Source organism: Triticum dicoccoides, chromosome 1B, assembly GCF_002162155.2.
Source record: "Triticum dicoccoides isolate Atlit2015 ecotype Zavitan chromosome 1B, WEW_v2.0, whole genome shotgun sequence".
Lineage (NCBI taxonomy): Eukaryota > Viridiplantae > Streptophyta > Magnoliopsida > Poales > Poaceae > Triticum > Triticum dicoccoides.
In genome coordinates, this window is record NC_041381.1 from 567,966,378 (window position 1) to 567,992,012 (window position 25,635).

The 25,635-nt window shown below is 43.8% G+C and overlaps 1 protein-coding gene and 1 long non-coding RNA gene across 2 annotated transcripts; both read right to left on the reverse strand.

The window, feature by feature from the left end:
* Positions 1–928: 928 nt before the first annotated feature.
* LOC119348812 lies at positions 929–8,716 on the reverse strand. Its single transcript, XR_005169125.1, has 2 exons — positions 4,607–8,716; positions 929–4,519 (listed from the first exon to the last, which is right to left on the reverse strand). It is a non-coding gene; the product is annotated as an uncharacterized LOC119348812 (long non-coding RNA).
* A 3,466-nt stretch (positions 8,717–12,182) lies between these two features.
* On the reverse strand, positions 12,183–14,108 carry LOC119348813 (SOSS complex subunit B homolog). The gene is made up of 2 exons (XM_037616799.1): positions 14,019–14,108; positions 12,183–12,968 (listed from the first exon to the last, which is right to left on the reverse strand). The coding sequence occupies exon 2, from the start codon at positions 12,939–12,941 to the stop codon at positions 12,510–12,512; it is 432 nt and encodes a 143-aa protein (XP_037472696.1). The 5' UTR covers positions 12,942–12,968; positions 14,019–14,108; the 3' UTR covers positions 12,183–12,509.
* Between the last annotated feature and the right edge of the window lie 11,527 nt (positions 14,109–25,635).

The following is a 25,635-nucleotide window of genomic DNA, read 5'->3' on the forward strand; positions in this document are numbered from 1 at the left end:
GGCCTTATGCATTTGCCCGAAGATCTTGAACCAAGGGTAGGAGGTCGGAGATCTCCACGGCAACGCCTCCAAGGAGGGGAACGACGCCCGTGGGCGCCACCGCTGCCGGCCGGCAACAACCGGGTAGCTCTTCACCCGAAGCATCTCGAACACCACCTCCACGCGCCGCAATCCGCTGACCCGCTCGCCTCCCACACAGAAATCACGCTGTCGCCATACGGGAGCCACCACATACCTTGCCGGCACCATGCCGGGCTAGATCCGGCTGCAACCGAATCACCATCTAGCCTCACCCAGAACCCCAGCCGCCTGCAGCCACTGAACAAATGAAGCCGCCGGGCTAGCAAGCCGGCCAGATTTGCAGCACCGCTCGGGAGGGGGCTGCCACCCTGCCCCATCCCGCAGCGCGGAGCTGCTGGCCCAAAGCCCAGGCAGCTTGCAGTAGCCGCTGCACCGCCAAGAGGGCGCCGCTGAACAGGCAGAAGCCCTCGGCTGCCACCCCATCTGCTGGATCCACACGCCAGGAGTCACCAAGCCGCCGCCATCCGCTGGATCCACAATGGCAGGAGCTGCCAGAGCACCACCGAGACGCTGCTGAGCCGAGCACCACCATCCCGTGCAGACCGCAGGCACCGCTCGTCGCCACGCTAGATCCGCACCTGGCCGCGCACGCCCACAGCTCCGCGACGCCAAGGGAGATGGCCGCCGCCAGCACCGCACGACGATGAGAAGAAGAAGATGATGTATATCCTAAGTAAGTCTATCAATATTTTTGTTACTCATGGATCAATGCATTCTGGTCCTATGCTTTAGAAAGGAAAAACAGTTTGAACCCCACAACGGTTAGGGTCACTTATGCCGAATAATCCAAAAGTTCCAGGACATCAGCATCCACTCGACAAACAACTGCGGACATTCTACTCGCCAATGATTCAACAACATATATTAGCATCTGCGCTGATAAGATTTAAGATACAGCGCGATGAAATTACGAGATGAGACAGACTCTGTTGTTGGAATTTGTATACTGCCGAAACTGCAGCAACATCTACAGTAGTGCGCAAAGCTTGACTGCCGGTGTGTGTAGCTACCTCTACACACGAGGTGATGAAGGACGTCTCCAGAGGGGATCGCAGTGGTTGAAGCTTCTTCAGTTTCGTCGGACTTGAATTTCTACTCTGAAATGAACCACCATATCTGCATCCCTGACTTTCTTATGGGCGCAAAATGAGATTGTGTGAACGATAACCACAACTTGACAAGGAAAACACCTCTGCTAACCTCATTAACTCAACTGAAAATACGTATTTCTGAACACTCCCTGAACTTGCTTTTACAGATTACAAAAATTCCTCTGCTAACCTCATTGACTCAACTTGTAATAATGCACTCGTATTTCCCAACTCCTGAATCACTGTAATGATTACCACTACCATCCAGGACCAGTCACGCAATACCACAGCAATACCACAGCATTTTCTAGGGAAGCAGTTACCCACAACAATTGTGGTACAGGAGGCCTTTCATGCAAGGCTTCCTATACACTCACGACTTCCCTTCAGGGAACGCAAGTAAAACACCGACCTTGTACAGCTTGCCACCACATTGTGTGACGATTCGGTATTCGACTAGACAATCTGTGCAACTTCTACTCGCTTCATTCACTGCTACTCAATGTAAAATATTAGGAGACCATGACAGTTCTAATGCAAAGGATACAGAGGAGCTAACTGCAGTCCCCTCCACATTTTCTCATCCGGGCTTGGGACCGGCAAAGGCAGTGTTAAACTACTCCTACTTAAACACAGAAAACAGCCAACACTACAAACAATTACATTCAGCTAAAGCATACAAGCCACGCAATCAACCAAAGGCAGCATTGGCACACGATTGGCAATAAAGTATTCACGCAACATTTTTGGAAGATCATAACACAGACACGAGGCACAAACAAAGAATGCCATAAATTCCAGAACCTGAATGGACTAATGTATCTAGTGGGATGAGCGTGATTCAAGTCTTTGCACAGAGAAAGCTTTGCAAGATTTAGCCATTATAAAGGGTCAGAGGACCGTAAGATGTGTAGACAGATACTTCTGTGTCCTTAAAATCTACATATAGGATTTATTATGTAGTATGAAACAGAATGGGTTTGTCTAAGTTTCTAGTTAAGAATATGCAATCGGCAGGAATCATCAAATTAGTACTTCTGCTAGTTGCCAACTAATTTAAAACTAGGAAGTAGGCAGAAAACTAAGAATATGTAATTGAAGAGAATGTGTGGTTCAAGATTCAGAGCAGTTCACCGGCAAAGAAGGTCAATTAGCCATTAGAGGATGTGTGAACGCTATGAATTATAGATTTAAGAATAAGTAATTGAAGACTCCATAATCCATATCAAATTAGCAGTTTGACGGTAAAGAAGGTCAAATTATCCATTAGAGATAAGAATATGTAATGGAAGATTCCATAATCCAGATCAAATCAGCAGTTTGCGTAAAGAGATCAAATTAGCCATTGGAGGACCGTAGAGATGTGTGAGCGCTTTGTGACTTTAAATCCAGGATGAAGTACAAAACAAACTGCCATATGTTGGAAGTAATCAGAAGGATTCATCCTCAAATTAGCCAGTGTGTTCAGGAATCATCAAATTAGCCAGACTGTTCTGCTAGGTGTCAATTTAACCAAATCGAGAAGATGCATTGAAGAATCCAGATCTCACTGGAGAAGTACCAATGAGAATAACATCACTTCTGAAAATCAACTCCATACCAACAAAGCAGAATCATATTCAGTGAACATGTTCAGGGCAAAATATTTGTTCAAGCTTCCAAGCTCAGAAACTTCCAACTATCCAAAGTTTTAGTATATATAGCAATAACTCCTAAACCTCTTTCTGCATACCCAACTACAGGAGGCCAACCAACACAAGTGCGAGCGTGGGATCTTTCTTTATCACCAAAGTAAAAAATATGAGCACACCAAAAGTTGATTTTGTGTCATAAGATGAACCTAAACAACGTGTGTATATATAAAATTATATACATAAACAAACCAAGTGCAATCATGGACAACAGTATGTAGAACAAATCCAAGCATGACCAATTCATATATATATATGCATTAACATTTTTACTGCATTCAGAGCTCATGTACATACAATCTTTACTTCCTATTGGGTGATAAATTTGCAAGTCGAAAGATACAAGCAGCCAAATATCAAAACCAAACTTCCTGAAACAGTATGGTAACCAGATAATTTATAGTCAAATCAAACTTTGATAATCTTCTATACAAACTGAGTACGAACTGATATTTCCATTTCGGACCCTTGTTTGAGACTTCTAGCATTTTCTTGATTCAAGCAGAAGATGAGATCATATTCCATCCAAACCACATGCAAGTTGAAGAAGATACCGTAACCAGTAAGATGGCAGAACAGAAACCAAGTAAGATGCTTCAGGACAGTTGAAAGAATCAGATGTGCACACTACCAACTCCAAGCTGCACCAAAGATATGAGGCCACTGAATGCAAGTTCAAACTGAAAACTACCACAAAGACCATATCATTATGCTTCAGGATCACTAATCAGAAGTCAAAACCATCAGGGAAGCCCGTTTGCTTTCACCAAGTCCCAGCGCTGACTGACTACCCAACTCTACAATCTTGCAATAAAACCTCCAATAATGCAAATCAATGAACGGCCCAAATGACAGGCATACTTATAGTTTCTTCAAGGAAAATCAGACCATAATAAAATCTGGGAAATCAGTTGAAACATAAATCAGTTGAAATCAAGGCATCGAGTTGAAATCAGTTGAAATCAAGGAAATCTGGGAAATCAGTTGAAATCAGACCATAGTTTCTTCAAGGCATCGAGTCCAGGTTTAAGTTTTTGTTTTGTGGTCGAGGAAGATTCCTCCATCCAGAACGAAGCTCCCAAACAGCCATCAGACAAACATAAATCAAGGAACTAAGGTATAGCCACTCAAATCTGACGTCACCAAGCACAGATGAGGAATCCAGCAAATCAATGTGACCAAACATGGGAAACTGACCTGCCTCAAGTACCCTTCACCATACGTTCACACACCATATGAAGCTTCATTTCCAGACCAGATCGAGATCCAGTCCTGCAAGCTAAATTGTAGAGACCATAACAAATTAAACAAACAGACTGTCTACAAGAATCTGACCTGACTCCATGTACAGAGCGGTTTGGGCCCAAACTCCTAACTATTATATCTTGCCAACCCACACTCACAGAAGACCTAGAGAGCACAGGGATCAAGAGTACAGATAACAACCATGGGGAGCTAGTCACTGCCCACATGGCCTGGGCTAAAGAACAATCTGCAACCATAGGAAGGGCAGGGGCAAAAACCTATATCAAAGCGATGGCCAAGTAACTAATAAATGAAATAAAGAAAATAGGAAGGTAAGAGTCTTCTTCGGTTGTAGGATGTGCCATTAGTTGAAAGCTCTGGATTATCCATATATTTGTTTTGCATATGAATCTGTATTTAAAATATTGTCTTATAAGATAATTTATAGGTTATATAAGACGATACTAGTAGATTTAGAAAATCAGTAGATGGATTTACCGGGTTGGAAAGGAGTTCTTCAACTACAACCTGCAGCGAGCAAGAGGCCTTTTCTATAAATTTTTGGTTAGGGGAAATTCTGCTTATATATAAATAGCTAAAGCATGGATAAAACAATGAGCGGGAACAAGTAAAAGCCTGTCTAGGGTCAGGTATGGATGATGGACGACAACAACGCCAGTTCCAAACTGCAGATTCCTTTCCAAGTCGGTATCTGCAAGAGCTGAGAATTACCAAGGCAAAGAAAACCTAAGGTCTAGAGAGTTCAATTATAGAGTAAAAAGGTTGAAAAGTTTTAGCCATAGAAGGAACTGCCACGACGCAAAATAGGACCGCCTTCTAAGCCATATTATTCCAATTTCTGGAGAGCCACCAACAAATAGTTCAAATTAGAATTGTGGGAAACCAAAACAGAACAGTGGAGACGAAAGAGCAAAACAGAGGGAGTGATAATTATCCAAACGCAAAGCAGAGCAAGATGTGTCTCTCCGCTAAGCCATATAATTCCAATTTCTGGAGAACCAACATATCCAAATATATCCTGCGGCCCAGACTTCCTAAATATATCCTGCAACTGATAACACGCAGAAGACCAGCACAGGGATCAAGAGTACAAACAACAAATCCATCCAGAAAGAGAGATAGACCGCAAACCAAATGATTTAACAGATTCCGACTCACAACCAGCATGGTTTGGGCTCAATCTGCAAACACCAAAGGGAGGGTAGAAAGAAAAACATAAATTAAAGACACAAGCAAGTAGCTACGTGAAATAAAAAAGTAAGAGGTGGGTTAAAATAGTCTTTTTCATTGTAGGATGTTCCATTAGTTTGATTCTCCTTTGTTGAACCTTTGCAGATCTGTATTCAAAATATTTCCTGGTAAGATGATTTTAAAGGTTATCTAAGTTATGATGACTTGAGGAAATAGTAGATTTAGAAGAACTGCAAACAGATTCAACTCAGCACCAGGTTCGACTTGAGTTCATCAACTACGACCTGCAACAAGGAAGATACCTTTCTATAAGATAGGAGGAAAACTAGGCTCAGCTAAAGCATGCATCAAATGCTGAGGTGAAGGTTAAGTAAGAGGTAAAGGGTATGTAAGCCTGTCTCGGCCACGAAGGTCAGATAGACAACACTGGTTCCAATTATTTCGGTTCCAAGCCAGCATCTGCAAGAGCCAAGAATTACCAAGGAAGGCTAAGAAACAAATGTCTAGAAAGTTCAATTATCAAGGGAGGACAAAAGGTCAGATATGTTGGGCCACAGAAAGAACCGCCATGCTGAGGAAACATAGGATCACCCGCTAAGCCGTATAATTCCAATTTCTGGAGAACCAGCAACAAATCTAAATCAGAATTGTTGGACAACTAATTGAGCTGAGAAGAAATTAAGCAGAGAGTAATGATCATCCAAACGCAGGTCAGCAAGAAGATAGGTCACTCCCGCTAAGCCATATAATCCCAATTTTTGGACAACCAGCAACAGATCCAAATCAAACTGTGGGGGACTAAAGTTGAATTGTGCAGAGACTTAAATATAGGGGGTTCATAATCATCCAAACACTGATCAACAAGAAGATAGGTTGCTCCTGCTAAACCTTGTTAAGCTCAATTTCTGGAAAACCACAAATGGATTCAGAACTGCCAAGGACTAAATTGTACTGCACAGACCAAATAAATTGAATCGAGATGAAATTCATTATCCAAATGCAGATCACAAGTTTCAGGTTGGCAAGAATCCTAAGCTTCATTATCCAATCAATCAAAACGACAAACAGAAACCAAACCTCCACCCTATGATTCATCTGTGCAGAACTACTACACTCCTGCATCTGCTGCAAGCAAAGGAGCACAAACACACACCAAGAGTGCGATCAGCTGCTACAATAAGAATCTACCAGGACCTCCAATCCACCTCATATTAGCTGATGATGCGTGATGAGAACCAGAAGACCACACCGGCGATAGCCATTTAAATCTGACCTGCTCAAATCCCCTTCCGACATACAACATCATAGGGATCTCCACATTCCAGATCCAATCCTGCAACCAATGTGTGGAGGAACACAACTAAACCAAACAAACCGTTGATAGAACACTGACCTGACTCACTGTAAAGAGATTTGCCCATAAGCACAAACTTCCTAAATATGGCCTGCAGTCGACAGGATAAGTGTACAGATAACAAATTGAAACGCATAGAGATAGATTGCAAACCAAACGATTTTAACAGATTTCGACTCACTGCCAACACTCTCTGGGCTAAAATATATCTGCAATCACAGGGGCAGAAGCAAAAAAGCCTAAATCAAAGGCATGAACAAAGTAGCTACGTGATATAAAGAAAAAGAGGCAAGAGTTAAAAATGGACGAGTCTCTTTTTTGTTTGTAGGTTTCGCCAAGTTTGAAGCTCCATTCGTGAACCTTTGAGATAAATCTGAATTCAAAATATTGCCTAGTGAGAAGATCTTAAAGGTTATCTAAGTAATAATGAATTGATTAGATTTAGAAAGAACTGCAAACAGAACTCAGCATCAGGTTGGACTTGCATTCGTCAAACCTGCAACGAGCAAGATACGTCTCTGTAAATTAGGGGGAAACTAGGCTCAACTAAAGCATGCTTCAAACGAGGAAGAGGTAAATGCTATATGACGAAGTTGGGCTGGGAAGGTCAGGTAGACAGCACAACACCGATTCAAATTATATCCCTTCCAAGATGGTGTCTGCAAGAGCTGAGAATGACAAACTAAGGCAGAGAAACTTGTCTGGTATGTTCCAATTATATTATTGACGAGTAAGAAAATGTCGAGCCACAGAAGAACCGGCGTGACGAGGGAAAATAGGGGCCACCCGCTAAGCCGTATAATTCCAATATCTGGAGTACCAGCAACAAATACAAAATCCAAATCAGAATTGTGTGTTGTGTGAAGACTAACTGAACTGTGGAGAAAAGAAAATGAACAGAAAGGGAATGATCGTCCAAACACAGGTGAGGAAGATGACAAGTCGCTCCCGCTAAGCCGTATAATCCCAATTTCTGGACAACCATCAACAAATCTAAATCAAAACCGACTAAGATTGAACTGTGTAGATGGAGGAATTAAATAGAGGGGGCAATTAATCATCCAAACGCAGATGTTGCTCCCGGCTCCTGCTATGCTGTGTAATCCAAATTATAATTCCTGGAGAACCAACGAATTCAGATCAGAATTGCCGTTGACTAGTGTGCAGACCAAGAAACTAAAATTGGGAGGGATTTATTAATATTATCCACACGCGGATCGCAGGTTCAGGTTGGTAAGAGATCCTAAGCTTCATCACCCGAGAAGATCTGACCATATCAGGACAGCCGCTGAACCTCAACCAATGAATCAAAATAATCATGAGAAGAGATCAAACCTCCACCTCTGTAGAACTAGCGCACCCTCTGGCTTCCTCTGCATCTACATAGGGTGAGAGGACAAAGACATACCAAAACCGAGATCAGCCGGTACAACAAGAATCCTCCACGAGGGCCTCGAATTAACACACCCCGCACTAACGGATGACACGGAATAAACCACAGCCCTCGGGGAACCAGAAGATCACACGGGCCATATTCATTTCAAATCTGGAATCACGGACGAACGCAGGTGACGGAACCAAGGAAGCGATCTGAACGAGCACGGGAAACTGACCTTGCCTCGGCCTCCGGCTCCATAATTAAGCCCCAATTCCAAAAACCACGCACGATCCTTCAACCTGCACGCGCGGATGCGAACACGACGAGAAACACATGATCCACAGTTGCAAACAGAAGCGGACACGCGAAACAGATTCTGAGATAGACTCGCAAACCAAACGGATGAATCCCCCGATCGATCGCTTCCCGAACTCGCACGGAAGCGGAGGAGAGACAAGTCGTCGAATTCGAATCCCCTGCGAGCACATCAAGGCAACGGCGACGGCGGGTGAATGAAATAAAATCAGACGCGACGAATCGTCACGAGGAAAAGAGAAATTGGAAGGGGAAGGAAACAGTCGCTCAAACGCGAGGAGGCGCGGCCCGTCACGAACGAGAAAGGTCGGAGGAGAGACGGGGCCGGAGCGCGGGGAGGAGAGGGCGCACCTGGGCGCGTTTTATAGCCGGCGCGGGAGGGGGAGCCGGCCTGGCGCCAACCGGTTCCTTACCGGACACGGCTTCGCCTCGCTGGCGGGCGGGTGGGCGCTGGGCGGTGGAAATCAAAAGGGGTTGAGCTGGTGGGGTCGGGCTGGATCCGGACCCGGTTTGGCTCGGGTGGGTGGGCGGGCGGACGGTAGGTAGGTCGGCAAAGCCACGCGACGCGCGTCCGTCTCGGGTTGGGGGTTGGGGCGTGGGACGCACCGACGGACCTGGAAATTTCTAGGTCGCTCGGGAGTCGCGACGGGCCATGTGATGGGAGATGCCGTGTGTGTGGCTGCCGTTGATCGCTGACCGTGTCGCGAGGGAGCGCTCGCGAGCCACGACGAACGCGTGGATGAGAGCGTGGAACAGGCGGTCCGGTGGCCGGTGGGGTCCTGCCTGCGAATCAGCTGCCGCGGTTACGCGTTCAGTGTGCTCACACGTTATTTTATTTTGATTTTTCAGGGTCAAGATCGCATGATTGTTTGCTATTGGTTCGAGATAGCTTCGCGGCCACGATTTTTAATTTTTCATCTTTCGTCTAGCTGCAACAAACACAAGAGGTACAAAACGTACGGTTTTCATCGTTTTATTATTATATTTTTTTGCGGGTATTATTATATATATGAACAATGCAAATACTCCCTCCGTTCAAAAATACTTGTCATCAAATAAATAAAAAGAGATGTATCTAAAACTAAAATACGTCTAGATACGTCCCCTTTTATCCATTTTAATAACAAGTATTTTCAGACGAAGGGAGTACAAGTTTCTGCAGGTGCACATCTCATGATCCTTATCTCCAGACTTCAGTGCACAACTTCACATGCACAAGCGTGATCCTTTTATATTTGTTTGTTTGCACCCACTCATACAACTTCGTATTCTAGATAATACTAATGACTATCGCAGAATTTTATTTTTCCCACCAAATTATTAGCATTCCTCATCCTTGCAAGCTGCTTATTTTCATCTATATTCTATTTAGAAAATCCTTAATGGCACTATACGACACACTTTTTTTCTACGTACTATACAACACATCTAATTCAACTGACCTCTATTATTTGTCATTCCATTTTTCTTTGTTGAGGGTATGACCTGTGCTACTACAATGACAACCAAAGGTTAACTGGTTTTAATATTTCTGGGATAAGCAGCTGCAACCCTTGACTGAGCTGGATGAAAGATGTCAAATGATGACGGTGCTAGTGATCTCCTGATCTCCTGGATGCCATAGCAGAATCAGACAGCAGGGGCTCATAAACTGAGCTCTTATTCTTGACCGACGCCGGTCGTCGGTCGATATGGAGCTGGTCGAATTATCGTTCTCTGACCTCAGTTGAGATTCCAGATTTACCAGGGTATACATAGGGCCGCGTGATTGCTCGGTCTTCTCAAGAATGTTAATAGCACTAGGACTATGTATATTTCAAATATTTCAGAGCTATTACAGGACCCATGCCAACTCCACTGATTAGCTGAAACATTGATATCATGCCGTTGTGAGAAACGTGTGTGCAATTATAAACCAAGCAAAAACAACATGACAGCAATACATACCTGTTATCGCCATTGTTATCCAGTATGGCGGCTGTCTACAAAGGCGGTACATGATAGTGTACATCCCAGCAGTTGGTATGGTGCTGAACTGCCGATACAGAAATTTATGATGTGGAAAGCAGCAAAGTTTCCCCATTTGGCAGAAACCGCAGAGAAGTGAAAGAACTGCAAAATGGAAAGATGCGTTAGAACAAGTATAGTCTACAATGCATAGGTTGTTATAAGCATTATGATTCAAGATCTTTGCTTTCTCACCTCATCTCTAATGTCACAACAGACAGACGCCTGCAACAATGTACTTCCTGAGAGAGCAACCATTGACAACTCCTCCGTCTCACCTTTTTCATCGGCATAAGCATGAGTGGTGATTAAGAAAATAACAATTGCCTGAAACCAACCAGGAAAAGAAGAACCTCTCATCAGCCACGTCAAAATCTGTGCATTATTACAAATTGGTGGTTCAGTCTCCTCTCCATGACCTTTCTATTTTAATAAGACTTCCCTTGCCCCCTCACTGCAACCCGCACCAACCCATCCGCGTAACAGCAGCAAGAACCAAAGAACTATGAAAAATTGCAGATCGTGAATTAACTTCAATCCACCGCAAGTATGCCCGCTATTGCTAGCTTTCAGAGCACCATCCATTAGTGGCTAATAATGTGTAGATAACAGGGGACCATTCACTGAAAATACAATTTTTTGAAACAAAAGGGGTTTTCCCCCGCCCCAACTTTTATTAAAGCCAAGGCAAAACCAAAGCAAAGACTGTTTAACAGCACTCACCGGCAACCGGAGAGTAGCTGCCACAGACGAAGATCACCAGGGTTTTAAGGACTACCCTATTACATCATAATTTTGAGAGGTTCCAGGGGGGGATACAAAGCCAGGGAAGCATACATACTAGCTCACAACAGATCACACTGAAAATACAATGTACCCACATTTCGTACGAGTGAAGGAAAGCGAGTAAATAACAAGTAAATAAGTAGTTCATAGATTTATTTTTCTCAACACAAGTTGGCAGTAACCACTTACTAAGTTTAAGAACTCATAATTCTAGTGAAATGCATGAAAATTATTTCATATTTTTTGGAACTGTCATTTGCAGACTAGAAGCATTGCATGGTGCGCCAACGATGTACTCACATGATATAATAATCGATCAAACCAACCAGCAAATGTACTTGGATTAAAAGCCTGCAAAATATGCACATATTAGCGAAGGCAACACAAACTTGATTCCAAAAAGTTGCAGATAATTTATTGCATATGCCAAGTTACTAACAGAACATATAGAACATAAGGATGCTGTCAACAACAAATGAAAGGAGATATAATCTACCTTCCAAACTGGCAGTAAAGTAAAATTTCTGGGTTCTGTGCCACTGTCTTTTCAGATAAATCCTTGTCCAGAGCAGTAGTTAGAACAGGAATGCTTGTGTAGAAGGCATTATAAGCCATCAAACTAACTGAATTGAATAAACTTGTTCGGCAATACCTGAAACAAAAATTAAAACTGCATGCATACGATATGAGAATGCTGACAAGAGCAACTAGTATCCAGTATGCTTAAATGAAATATGAGAAAGATATTACATATAAGATCTGAAGGTGAAATAAGGACTTGTGACTTTGTTTGTGACTTAAGAGTATCTGAATAAAACAAATTAACAATGACTTGTAGAATGAATATTGCGAAAGGAAGGCAGTATGGTTGTGTGAGTATCGTGCATGGACAAGAATAGGCCTTTTCAAGAACCTGAAGTCTGCCAAGAAGGAAAAGCAGAAATAAAAAACCATCAGAATTTCAGTGCATTTCTGTGTTTCAACCATTCTGTAATCAAATTATCAGAGCAACAGTTGAGCAATTTCATAAACACAAAAAATTATCTTGGTAACATATAATCAAACTCTTGCCTACAACTTCAGTTGTATTTTGAGCCTTTCAGGGAAAAAGTTACACTGTTGTTCACATCAACACAGCTTGGTATATGGCTTGCTAAATCTTCTATGAGCTCCGTTTACATGAGAAATATCTCAAGACATTAAAACGATGGCCCAGTGATACTTTAAGGAGAAAGCATACAAAATTCAGCAAGTGGTTAGTATTGCATAATTTACTACCACGGTTAGTATTGTATAAGATTTAATGAGACTTGGAGCAACAATGAGCTGGAAGCCTGAAATGATAGGCATCAGTGCAGCGGCTTGAAGACTTGGGAGTAGGGCGACACGACAGCCTCCTGCACCATCTTCCTTGGGTCGCCTGGATCAGGCCCCCACCTCACCTCGCTCATGTTGGGCGTCTCGACGAACATCATGGTGAACTCGCCCACCTTCTCCACTCGTCCTCGCTTGCCGGCGCGCAAGAACAGGTTGTTGCCCCTATGGTACGAGAAGATGCCACTCGTGAGCCGCACGATGTCCCCAGGCTCGAAGGCATCACACTCGGTGCCCCACAGAAGGAAATGCACCGCCGCCGTCTCATCAGCCACTAGTGATGGGCATGTCTCCTCCCTGCCGTGCGCGTTTGCCTGGGCCGGGCGGGGCGCCTTGTCGACCACGATGAACGTCGTGTTCACTGTGTTAGTCGCTGCCGGGACAAGGTCCTTGAGCTTCACCTCCATCCTCCCGCCACCTATGGTTTCTTTGGCCTGCAACAGATTTGTTGATAACCAGAGTAAGTGCGCATGAACTAGCTACAGTTGCATCACAAAAGTACGACCTCGCTGCATCTAGTCCATGATCAGTGTTCATGACGAAGCAGCGTTCAGCCTGTACCGGGCAATTGAACAAACACCTTGTGGTCGTCCGAGGAAAATCTCTAGACCAGCGTCCAGGCACTAGAACCAAACGCATGAGAAAGAGGAGAAGACGAAGAGTGCGGCGATCTTGTCCCTTTTGTGTTATCGTGATGACGCGGGCTTGCCTTTATACCGCCCCCTGAGTTAATCCTCGCTCTTCACCATTTCTCCCCACCGGGGCCTCTGCTCCGCCTTATGTTTGGCTTGGTGCGATCCAATCCTGTTGATTGCGGCAGGATCGGCACTCATTTTATCCGGCCTTGTTGGGTCCGTCAGACGAACCACATCACCCTTCCACCCCATACTCTAGCCCGAGACACGACCCCTCCCCCTGCTCCATCCTTACGCAATTTCATCCACCACTACCAACTCACCTACTTAGTTTTGTAGATCAAGTGCACAGACTAAAGGTAGCTCAGTCAACTTCTACAACAGCCGCTGGACTTGGAAAGAAAAAGCGGGAACTTGAAAATCATGCTTCCAAAATTGTAAAGCCAATTTTAATGATCTATGCCGAATCAAGCAGCTTCAACCCTGCACCTTCTATACAATCTATGCCTCGGTTTCTAATCAAAAGCTAATGAAGAACTGTCAGCGGCGGACCTAGGATACCCTATCCCACATCTGTCTCCTATCATCTATGTGATGTTCTTCAGAACCAGATACTAACTGCAAGTCTGCAACGGCATCAAATCCAGTGAGGAGATAGTGGTCACCCCACCCCAGTGGCACAAGCAGCATCTCTGGCCAAAGACTGCAAGGAAGGCTCCGGACAGCAGGGGCCGGGCGGAGGAGGGGAGAGGCGGAGGGAGGTGCCGGTGTCGGGGCGGAGGAAGGGGACGGGCAGGCTGAGGGCTCCATCATCACCAGAGAAAAAGGTAGAGGGGATGCGGATCTTACCGGAGAGAAGGCGGCAGTCGTCGTCCGCGCCGCCGCCCTCGCCTCGTTGTGAGGCAAATGGACTTTGGTTTGTGTTCTCGCTCGGTTAGGCTTGCCCCTGAAACGACGCCCAGGCAGAGGGGCGCTGCTTCTATCGCTAGCCTATGCTCGCGTCGCCCGCAGCGTGAGCTCACACCCTCCGGTTAGTGCGCCGGCCCAGCATCGTGGTTATTTATTTCACACATGGTTTTTCCCAGGTCGTTTTTTTATCTATGTATATAATTAAAAAAATGTTCATGAATTTAAATAATGTTTGTGGATTGGAAGAATTCAAGAATTTAAAAACTTGTAAACTAAAAAAACTCATTTGACTTTTTAACGGGTTTTAAAACATATTCACGAATTAAAAAATTGTTCATGGATTTAAAAAAGTGTTCATGAATTCAAAAAAAAATTCGAGAAAAAAATTGCAAATTCGAAAAAAGTTCATCATTCCAAAAATTGTTCAAGGATTTGAAAATAAAAATATTCACAAATTCGAAAAATGTTCAAGGATTAAAAGTAAAAATGTTTTAAAGAATTGAACAAATTTATAAATTGCGCGTAATGTTTTGTAAAATTTGAACAAATTTTGAAATTTATGAACATTCAATTTTTGGCATTTTTGAAATTGTGAACAAATTTTAAAATTCCAAGCATATTTTTTAAAACATGAAAACAAATCAGAAAAATGATTTTTTTTAAAAATCAAATATTTTTTGAAGACTTTGAACATTCTTTGCAATTTGTGAAATTTTGAAGAAAAAAAGAACACTGAAATAAGGGAAAAAAAGAAACCAAAATGAAAACTAGGAAATGAAAAAAAAATGGTTTAGAAATCTTCCAGAAGGTTCCCAAAACCGATCAAGAAGGTTCCTAAAACTAGTGTGTCACACTCACTTCGAAACCGCTTAATGGGCATGCCCAGGTGATCGCCGGCTAGCAATCACTACCTTAACACTCAGAATGAGCGATCTCATTTGCGCGGGCAGAGGGGGTCACGGCAACTCCAACGTGGATCCCTAAATCACAGCTAAACACCTGGACCAAGATGCATGGTACTTTTTTGCCATTGAACATCATGCCTCAAATGCTCGCGAACACGTCTTGGTGTTCGAAACTCCAAAAACCCAGTTGCAAAGCTGGCGAAGGTTTCCGGGCGTTCGAACCTCAGCCACATAGGCATCCAACAATCCATACCAAGCAAAAACTGAGGCGGAGCTCGCGCATTTGGACCATTTCGCAATGTTTCCGTGTGAAAATCCCGCCCTTTCCCAATCTCTCCGCTCCGATTACCCCTGCCCTCCATCCTAGTTCTTGCCCTTTTCGCCATTCGTCGTCATGATGGGACCTAGAGGAGCTAACAGAGAAAACACTGTACCACCAAAGCCAGAGGACCCCTCGATGGTGGATGCCTGCAAGGTTAACTCGGTGACACGCATCGATCGCTACCGCAAACAGAGGAGCAGGGAAGTTAGCATATGTGTCGGCCGGTTAGCCGCCACCTTGTAAGCATAAGAAGGTGGTCAGGTGGGTGGCAACGCTTGTGCAGTCGTCGCCCTGGCCGAGCAGTTATTGGGGTTGTACTACTGCGCCGGTATGCAGCTGTGTGCGTTGGAAAATTCTTCAACCTCCTTCAGGTTTGCCGTGTCGCGCGTGCCTTATACGGTCGACCTCAACACGGAGTAGCACTTCACCGAGCCACCGTCACCATAGCTTTTGTCTGGTCGCTGATGCTAAGCATGGATCCAACAGGCGTCCGGTGTCTGTTTGCCAAAATCTCTCTACCGGGAGCGGCACCATAGACGATGAGAAGATGTTGGACATATTCCACGAGGTAGGCAGCTTCGAGGACAGACAAGTGGACAACTCCCAGCGGAAGCAGGCGTGGTCAGATATCGAGCAGACAGAGCTTGATCCGGATGAGTTCTGGGTGGCTAGTGCCGACCTAAAAAAGAAGAGTAGGAAGAGAATTTTAATGTGAGGGATGATGAAGTGTTGTGTGATGCATGACTGGCCACTAGCGTTGATCCGTTTCATGGCATGGAGCAAAAAGGCGCAACCTTTTGGACGAATGAGCATGCTTGGTTCCATCAGCACAAGCACTTCGATCACTATTGCAACAACGTGCCCCATCTTCATACTTCGAAGGCGCTCACCCGTGGATGGCCAACATGCAAGAGGTCGTCAACAAGTATTGCGACTTCTACAAACAATTTCAAAATCGATGGCCAAGTGAAGCGTGAATCACCGACCTCGTAAGTGTTTTGTTGCTCTATGTGTTGGTTATTTGGCCTAATATGGACTTGTGTTGGATTTCGCCTAATATGCTTGTTGGTCATTTGACCGGATATGCAACTTGTTCACCATGTCTTTTTTATATCCTCTATGCATGTGTGCATTGTACCTCAAAGTGGAGGGCAAGCTATTCGAATTCATGCATTGTTGGGCCAAGTGGAATGTGCAACCCAAGTGCATTCACTATGTTGTCAGTTCCTTCGAGACCGTCGTCATTGCCAGTGAAGATGAAGATGGCGATTCATCCACCCTAACAAAAGGAGGGCTTGAGCGGGCTAACAGGTCAAAACGTGTTAGAGATATATTTGTATTACATGTATTTGGTAGCCTAGGATTTGTAATTCGTCTCCTACCTTATCTCTAGGAGAGGTTTCTTGCCCTCCGAGTCTGTGAAGGAAATATGCCCTAGAGGCAATAATAAAGTTATTATTTATTTCCTTATATCATGATAAATGTTTATTATTCATGCTAGAATTGTATTAACCGGAAACATAATACATGTGTGAATACATAGGCAAACATAGTGTCACTAGTATGCCTCTACTTGACTAGCTCGTTTATCAAAGATGGTTATGTTTCCTAGCCATGGACAAAAGAGTTGTCATTTGATTAACGGGATCACATCATTAGGAGAATGATGTGATTGACTTGACCCATTCCGTTAGCTTAACACTTGATCGTTTAGTATGTTGCTATTGCTTTCTTCATGACTTATACATGTTCCTATGACTATGAGATTATGCAACTCCCGTTTACCGGAGGAACACTTTGTGCGCTACCAAACGTCACAACGTAACTGGGTGATTATAAAGGAGCTCTACAGGTGTCTCCGAAGGTACTTGTTGGGTTGGCGTATTTCGAGATTAGGATTTGTCACTCTGATTGTCAGAGAGGTATCTTTGGGCCCTCTCGGTAATGCACAACACTATAAGCCTTGCAAGCAATGTAGCTAATGAGTTAGTTACGAAATGATGCATTACGTAACGAGTAAAGAGACTTGCCGGTAATGAGATTGAACTAGGTATTGGATACCGACGATCGAATCTCGAGCAAGTAACATACCGATGACAAAGGGAACAACGTATGTTGTTATGCGGTTTGACCGATAAAGATCTTTGTAGAATATGTAGGAGCCAATATGAGCATCCAGGTTCCGCTATTGGTTATTGACCGGAAACTGTTCTAGGTCATGTCTACATAGTTCTCGAACCCGTAGGGTCCGCACGCTTAAGGTTTCGATGACAGTTTTATTATGAGTTTATGAGTTTTGATGTACAGAAGGAGTTCGGAGTCCCGGATGAGATCGGGAACATGACGAGGTGTCTCGAAATGGTCGAGATGTAAGGATCGATATATTGGACGACTATATTCGGACTTCGGACAGGTTCCAAGTGATTCGGGTATTTTTCGGAGTACCGGAGAGTTACGGGAATTCGCCGGGGAGTATATGGCCTTATTGGGCCATACGGGAATAGAGGAAAGAGGCCAAAAGGAAGGAGGCCCGCGCCCCCCCTCTGGTCCAAATTGGACAAGGGGCGCAGCCCCCTTATCCTTCTTCCTCTCCCCCTCTTTCCCCTTCTCCTACTCCAACAAGGAAGGAGGGAGTCCTACTCCCGGTGGGAGTAGGACTCCCCTTGGCGCGCCCCCTCCTAGGCCGGCCGCCCCCTCCCCCCTTGCTCCTTTATATATGGGGGCAGGGAGGCACCTCTAGAAACAACAACAATTGATCCCTTGGATCTCTTAGCCGCGTGCAGTGCCCCCCTCCACCATAGTCCACCTCGATAATATCGTAGCGGTGCTTAGGCGAAGCCCTGCGACGGTAGAACATCAAGATCATCACCACGCCGCTGACGGAACTCTCCCTCGACACTCGGCTGGATCAGAGTTCGAGGGATGTCATCGAGCTGAACGTGTGCAAGAACTCGGAGGTGCCGTAGTTTTGGTGCTTGATCGGTCGGGCCGTGAAGACGTACGACTACATCAACCGCGTTGTTCTAACGCTTCCGCTTTCGGTCTACGAGGGTACGTGGACAACACTCTCCCCTCTCGTTGCTATGCATCACCATGATCTTGCGTGTGCGTAGGAAATTTTTGAAATTACTACGTAGTGGCATCCGAGCCTAGGTTTTATGCGCTGATGTTATATGCACGAGTAGAACACAAGTGAGTTGTGGGCGATACAAGTCATACTGCTTACTAGCATGTCATACTTTGGTTTGGCGTTATTGTTGGATGAAGCGGCCTGGACCGACATTACGCGTATGCTTAAGCGAGACTGGTTCTATCGACGTGCTTTGCACACAGGTGGCTGGCGGGTGTCAGTTTCTCCAACTTTAGTTGAACCGAGTGTGGCTACGCCCGGTCCTTGAGAAGATTAAAACATCACTAACTTGACGAACTATTGTTGTGGTTTTGATGCGTAGGTAAGAACGGTTCTTGCTCAGCCCGTAGCAGCCACGTAAAACTTGCAACAACAAAGTGGAGGACGTCTAACTTGTTTTTGCAGGGCATGTTGTAATGTGATATGGTCAAGACGTGATGCTATATTTTATTGTATGAGATGATCATGTTTTGTAACTGAAGTTATCGGCAACTGGCAGGAGCCATATGGTTGTCGCTTTATTGTATGAAATGCAAACGCCCTGTAATTGCTTTACTTTATCACTAAGCGGTAGCGATAGTCGTAGAAGCAATAGATGGCGAAACGACAATGATGCTACGATGGAGATCAAGGTGTCGCGCTGGTGACGATGGTTATCACGACGGTGCTTCGGAGATGGAGATCACAAGCACAAGATGATGATGGCCATATCATATCACTTATATTGATTGCATGTGATGTTTATCCTTTATGCGTCTTATCTTGCTTTGATTGACGGTAGCATTTTAAGACGATCTTTCACTAATTATCAAGAAGTGTTCTCCCTGAGTATGCACCGTTGCGAAAGTTCTTCGTGCTGAGACACCACGTGATGATCAGGTGTGATAGGCTCTACGTTCAAATACAACGGGTGCAAAACAGTTGCACACGCAGAATACTCAGGTTAAACTTGATGAGCCTAGCATATACAGATATGGCCTCGGAACACGGAGACCGAAAGGTCGAGCGTGAATCATATAGTAGATATGATCAACATAGTGATGTTCACCATTGAAAACTACTCCATCTCACGTGATGATCGGACATGGTTTAGTTGATTTGGATCACGTGATCACTTAGATGACTAGAGAGATGTCTGTCTGAGTGGGAGTTCTTAAGTAATATGATTAATTGAACTTAAATTTATCATGAACTTAGTCCTAGTAGTATTTTGCAAATTATGTTGTAGATCAATAGCTTGTGTTGTTGCTTTCATATGTTTATTTTGATATGTTCCTAGAGAAAATTATGTTGAAAGATGTTAGTAGCAATGATGCGGATTGTATCCGTGATCTGAGGTTTACCCTCATTGCTGCACAGAAGAATTATGTCCTTAATGCACCGCTAGGTGACATACCTATTGCAGGAGTAGATGCAGACGTTATGAACGTTTGGCTAGCTCAATATGATGACTACTTGATAGTTTAGTGCACCATGCTTAACGGCTTAGAATCGGGACTTCAAAGACATTTTGAACGTCATAGACCATATGAGATGTTCCAGGAGTTGAAGTTAATATTTCAAGCAAATACCCGAGTTGAGAGATATGAAGTCTCCAACAAGTTCTATGGCTAAAAGATGGAGGAGAATCGCTCAACTAGTGAGCATGTGCTCAGATTGTCTGGGTACTACAATCGCTTGAATCAAGTGGGAGTTAATCTTCCAGCTAAGATAGTGATTGACAGAGTTCTCTAGTCACCATCACCAAGTTAGTAGAACTTTGTGATGAACTATAGTATGCAAGGGATGACGAAAACGATTCTCGAGCTCTTCGTGATGTTGAAATCGACGAAGGTAGAAATCAAGAAAGAGCATCAAGTATTGATGGTTGACAAGATCCCTAGTTTCAAGAAAAGGGCAAAGGGAAAGAAAGGGGAACTTCAAGTAGAATGACAAGCAAGTTGTCACTCCCATGAAGAAGCCCAAAGCTGAACCAAAGCCTGAAACTGAGTGCTTACACTGCAAAGGAAATGGTCACAGGAAACGGAAATACCCTGAATATTTGGTGGATAAGAAGGATGGCAAAGTGAACAAGGGTATATTTGATATACAGGTTATTGATGTGTACCTTACTAGTGTTTATAGTAGCCCCTGAGTATTTGATACTTGTTCGGTTGCCAAAAATTAGTGACTCGAAACACGAGTTACGAATAAACAGAGACTAGTTGAGGGTGAAGTGAGAATGTGTATTGGAAGTGGTTCCAAGATTGATATGATCATCATCGCACACTCCCTATACTTTCGGGATTAGTGTTAAACCTAAATAAATGTTATTTGGCATTTGCGTTGAACATGAATATGATTTGATCATGTTCATTGCGATAGGTTATTCATTTAAAGTCAAAGAATAATTGTTGTTCTGTTTACATGAATAAAACCTTCGATGGTCATACACCCAATGAAAATAGTTTGTTGGATCTCGATCGTAGTGATACACATATTCATAATATTGATGCCAAAATATGGAAAGTTAATAATGATAGTGCAACTTATTTGTGGCATTGCCGTTTGGGTCATATCGATGTAAAGCGCATGAAGAAACTCCATAAAGATGGATTTTCGGAATCACTTGGTTATGAATCATTTGATGCTTGCAAACCGTGCCTTTTGGGCAAGATGACTAAAACTCTATTCTTCGAAAAAATGGAACGAGCTACTGACTTACTGGAAATAATACATACCGATGTATGCGATCCGATGAGTGTTAAGGCTTGCGGCGTGTATCATTATTTTCTAACCTTTACAGATGACTTGAGCAGATATGGGTATATCTACTTGATGAAACATAAGTCTAAAACATTTGAAAAGTTCAAAGAATTTCAGAGTGAAGTGGAAAATCATCGTAACAAGAAAAATAAAGTTTCTACAATCTGATCGTGGAGACGAATATTTGAGTTACGAGTTTGGTCTTCATTTGAAACAATGTGAAATAGTTTAGCAACTCACGCCACCTGGAACACCACAATGTAAGGGTGTGTCCGAACGTCGTCATCGTACTTTACTAGATATGGTGCAATCTATGATGTCTCTTATCGGTTTACCACTATCGTTTTGGGGTTATGCATTAGAGACAGCTGCATTCACGTTTAATAGGGCACCATCTAAATCTGTTGAGACGACACCGTATGAACTATGGTTTAGCAGTAAACCTAAGCTGTCGTTTCTTAAAGTTTGGAGTTGCGATGCTTATATGAAAAAGGTTTTCAACCTGATAAGCTCGAACCCAAATCGGAGAAGTTCGTCTTCATAGAATACCCAAAGGAAACTATTGGGTACACCTTCTATCACAGATCCGAAGGCAAAACATTCGTTGCTAAGAATGGATCCTTTCTAGAGAAGGAGTTTCTCTCGAAAGAAGTGAGTGGGAGGAAGTAGAACTTGATGAGGTAACTGTACCTGCTCCCTTATTGGAAAGTAGTTCATCACAGAAATCAGTTCATGTGATTCCTACACCAATTAGTGAGGAAGCTAATGATGATGATCATGAAGCTTCAGATCAAGTTACTACCGAACCTCGTAGGTCTTCCAGAGTAAGATCCGCACCAGAGTGGTACGGTAATCCTGTTCTGGAAGTCATGTTACTAGACCATGATGAACTTACGAACTATGAGGAAGCGATGATGAGCCCAGATTCCAAGAAATGGCTTGAGGCCATGAAATCTGAGGTGGGATCCATGTATGAGAACAAAGTGTGGACTTTGGTTGTCTAACCCGATGATCGGCAAGCCATAGAAAATAAATGGATCTTCAGGAGGAAGACGAACGCTGATAGTAGTATTATTATCTGCAAAGCTCGACTTGTTGCGAAAGGTTTCCGACAAGTTCAAGGTGTTGAATATGATGAAATTTTCTCACTCGTAATGATGCTTAAGTCTGTCTGAATCATGTTAGCAATTGCCACATTTTATGAAATCTGGCAAATGGATGTCAAAACTGCATTCCTTAAATGGATATTTCTTAAAGAAGTGTTGTATATGTTACAACCAGAAGGTTTTGTCAATCCTAAAAGTGCTAACAAAATGTGCAAGCTCCAACGATCCATCAATGGACTGGTGCAAGCATCTCGGAGTTGGAATATACGCTTTGATGAGTTGATCAAAGCATATGGTTTTATACAGACTTTTGGAAAGGCATGTATTTACAAAAAAGTGAGTGGGAGCACTACAGACTCTCTGATAAGAATGTGTGAATAACATAGTTCAACGGAAATGAAGTAGAATTTTTCTACAAAGCATAAAGGAGTGTTTGAAAAGATTTTTTCAAAGAAAGACCTCAGTAAAGCTGCTTACACATTGAGCATCAAGATCTATAGAGATAGATCAAGACGCTTGATAAGATTTTCAATGAGTACATACCTTGACAAGATTTTGAAGTAGTTCAAAATGGAACAGTCAAAGAAAGAGTTCTTGCCTGTGTTGCAAAGGTATGAAATTGAGTAAGACTCAAATCCAGACCATGGCAGAAAATAGAAAGAGAATGAAAGTCATTCCCTATGCATCAGTCATAGGTTCTATAAAAGTATGCCATGCTATGGACCAGACCTATTGTATACCTTGCTCTGAATTTGGCAAAGGAATACAATTTTGATATAATAGTAGATCACTGGATAGCGGTCAAGAATATCCTTAGTGAAAGGAGATGTTTCTCGATTATGAAGGTGATAAAAGAGTTCGTCGTAAAAGTTACATCGGTGCAAACTTTTACACTAATCCAGATGACTCTAAGTCTCAATTTGGATACATATTGAAAGTGGGAGCAATAAGCTAGAGTAGCTCTGTGCAGAGCATTGTAGACATAGAATATTTGCAAAATACATACGGCTCTGAATGTGACAGACCCGTTGACTAAACTTCTCTCACTAGCAAAACATGATCATACCTTAGTACTCTTTGGGTGTTAATCACATAGCGATGTGAACTAGATTATTGACTCTAGTAAACCCTTTGGGTGTTGATCACATGACGATGTGAACTATGGGTATTAATCACATACAGATGTGAATATTGGTGTTGAATCACATGCTGATGTGAACTAGATTATTGACTCTAGTGCAAGTGGGAGACTGAAGGAAATATGCCCTAGAGGCAATAATAAAGTTATTATTTATTTCCTTATATCATGATAAATGTTTATTATTCATGCTAGAATTGTATTAACCGGAAACATAATACATGTGTGAATACATAGACAAACATAGTGTCACTAGTATGCCTCTACTTGACTAGCTCGTTTATCAAAGATGGTTATGTTTCCTAGCCATGGACAAAAGAGTTGTCATTTGATTAACAGGATCACATCATTAGGAGAATGATTTGATTGACTTGACCCATTCCGTTAGCTTAGCACTTGATCGTTTAGTATGTTGCTGTTGCTTTCTTCATGACTTATACATGTTCCTATGACTATGAGATTATGCAACTCCCGTTTACCGGAGGAACACTTTGTGTGCTACCAAACGTCACAACGTAACTGGGTGATTATAAAGGAGCTTCTATAGGTGTCTCCGAAGGTACTTGTTGGGTTGGCGTATTTCGAGATTAGGATTTGTCACTCTGATTGTCAGAGAGGTATCTCTGGGCCCTCTCGGTAATGCACATCACTATAAGCCTTGCAAGCAATGTAGCTAATGAGTTAGTTGTGGGATGGTGCATTACGTAATGAGTAAAGAGACTTGCCGGTAACGAGATTGAACTAGGTATTGGATACCGACGATCAAATCTCGAACAAGTAACATACCGATGACAAAGGGAACAACATATGTTGTTATGCGGTTTGACCGATAAAGATCTTCATAGAATATGTAGGAGCCAATATGAGCATCCAGGTTCCGCTATTGGTTATTGACCGAAAACTGTTCTAGGTCATGTCTACATAGTTCTCGAACCCGTAGGGTCCGCACGCTTAAGGTTTCGATGACAGTTTTATTATGAGTTTATGAGTTTTGATGTACCGAAGGAGTTCGGAGTCCCGGATGAGATCGGGGACATGACGAGGAGTCTCGAAATGGTCGAGAAGTAAAGATCGATATATTGGACGACTATATTCGGACTTCGGAAAGGTTCCGAGTGATTCGGTTGTTTTTCGGAGTACCGGAGAGTTACGGGAATTCGCCGGGGAGTATATGGGCCTTATTGGGCCATACGGGAATAGAGGAGAGAGGCCAAAAGGACCCCCTCTGGTCCGAATTGGACAAGGGGCGCAGCCCCCTTTTCCTTCTCCCTCTCCCCCTCTTTCCAACAAGGAAGGAGGGAGTCCTACTCCCGGTGGGAGTAGGACTCCCCTTGACGCGCCCCCTCCTAGACCGGCCGCCCCCTCCCCCCTTGCTCCTTTATATACGGGGGCAGGGAGGCACCTCTAGACACAACAACAATTGATCCCTTGGATCTCTTAGCCGCGTGCGGTGCCCTCTCCACCATAGTCCACCTCGATAATATCGTAGCGGTGCTTAGGCGAAGCCCTGCGACGGTAGAACATCAAGATCATCACCACGCCGTCGTGCTAATGGAACTCTCCCTCGACACTCGGCTGGATTGGAGTTTGAGGGATGTCATCGAGCTGAACGTGTGCAAGAACTTGGAGGTGCCGTAGTTTCGGTGCTTGATTGGTCGGGCCGTGAAGACGTACGACTACATCAACCACGTTGTTCTAACGCTTCCGCTTTCGGTCTACGAGGGTACGTGGACAACACTCTCCTCTCTTGTTGCTATGCATCACCATGATCTTGCGTGTGCGTAGGAACTTTTTTTAAATTACTACGTTCCCCAACAGTCTGTAATCCTATATATACTCTCCCGTGAGGCTCAATACAATATGCATCATATTTCATCAATTTTCTCTCTATCCCTTCTAACATGGTATTAGAATAACCGATCCAAACCCTAGCCACCGTCGCTTCCGCTTCGCGCCGCCCCCGGGGCGGTCGATCTCCATGATCGCCATCGGGGCCGCGCCGTCCGTACCTATGGTTCGTCCACCGGTCGTGTTGATCGGCTGCCCCAAAGAGTCTTTTTTCCAATCCTTTGATCCAGGTTTTTCTCTCTCCCGCCGGTCATCTTGATTGGTGTTTTTCTTTTTGGTTTCCCGATCAAAGATCGGTTTGCATCGCTCACTGCCGCCGTCGATCCCCGTATCTACTCCAACATCGGCACGACCACCCGACCT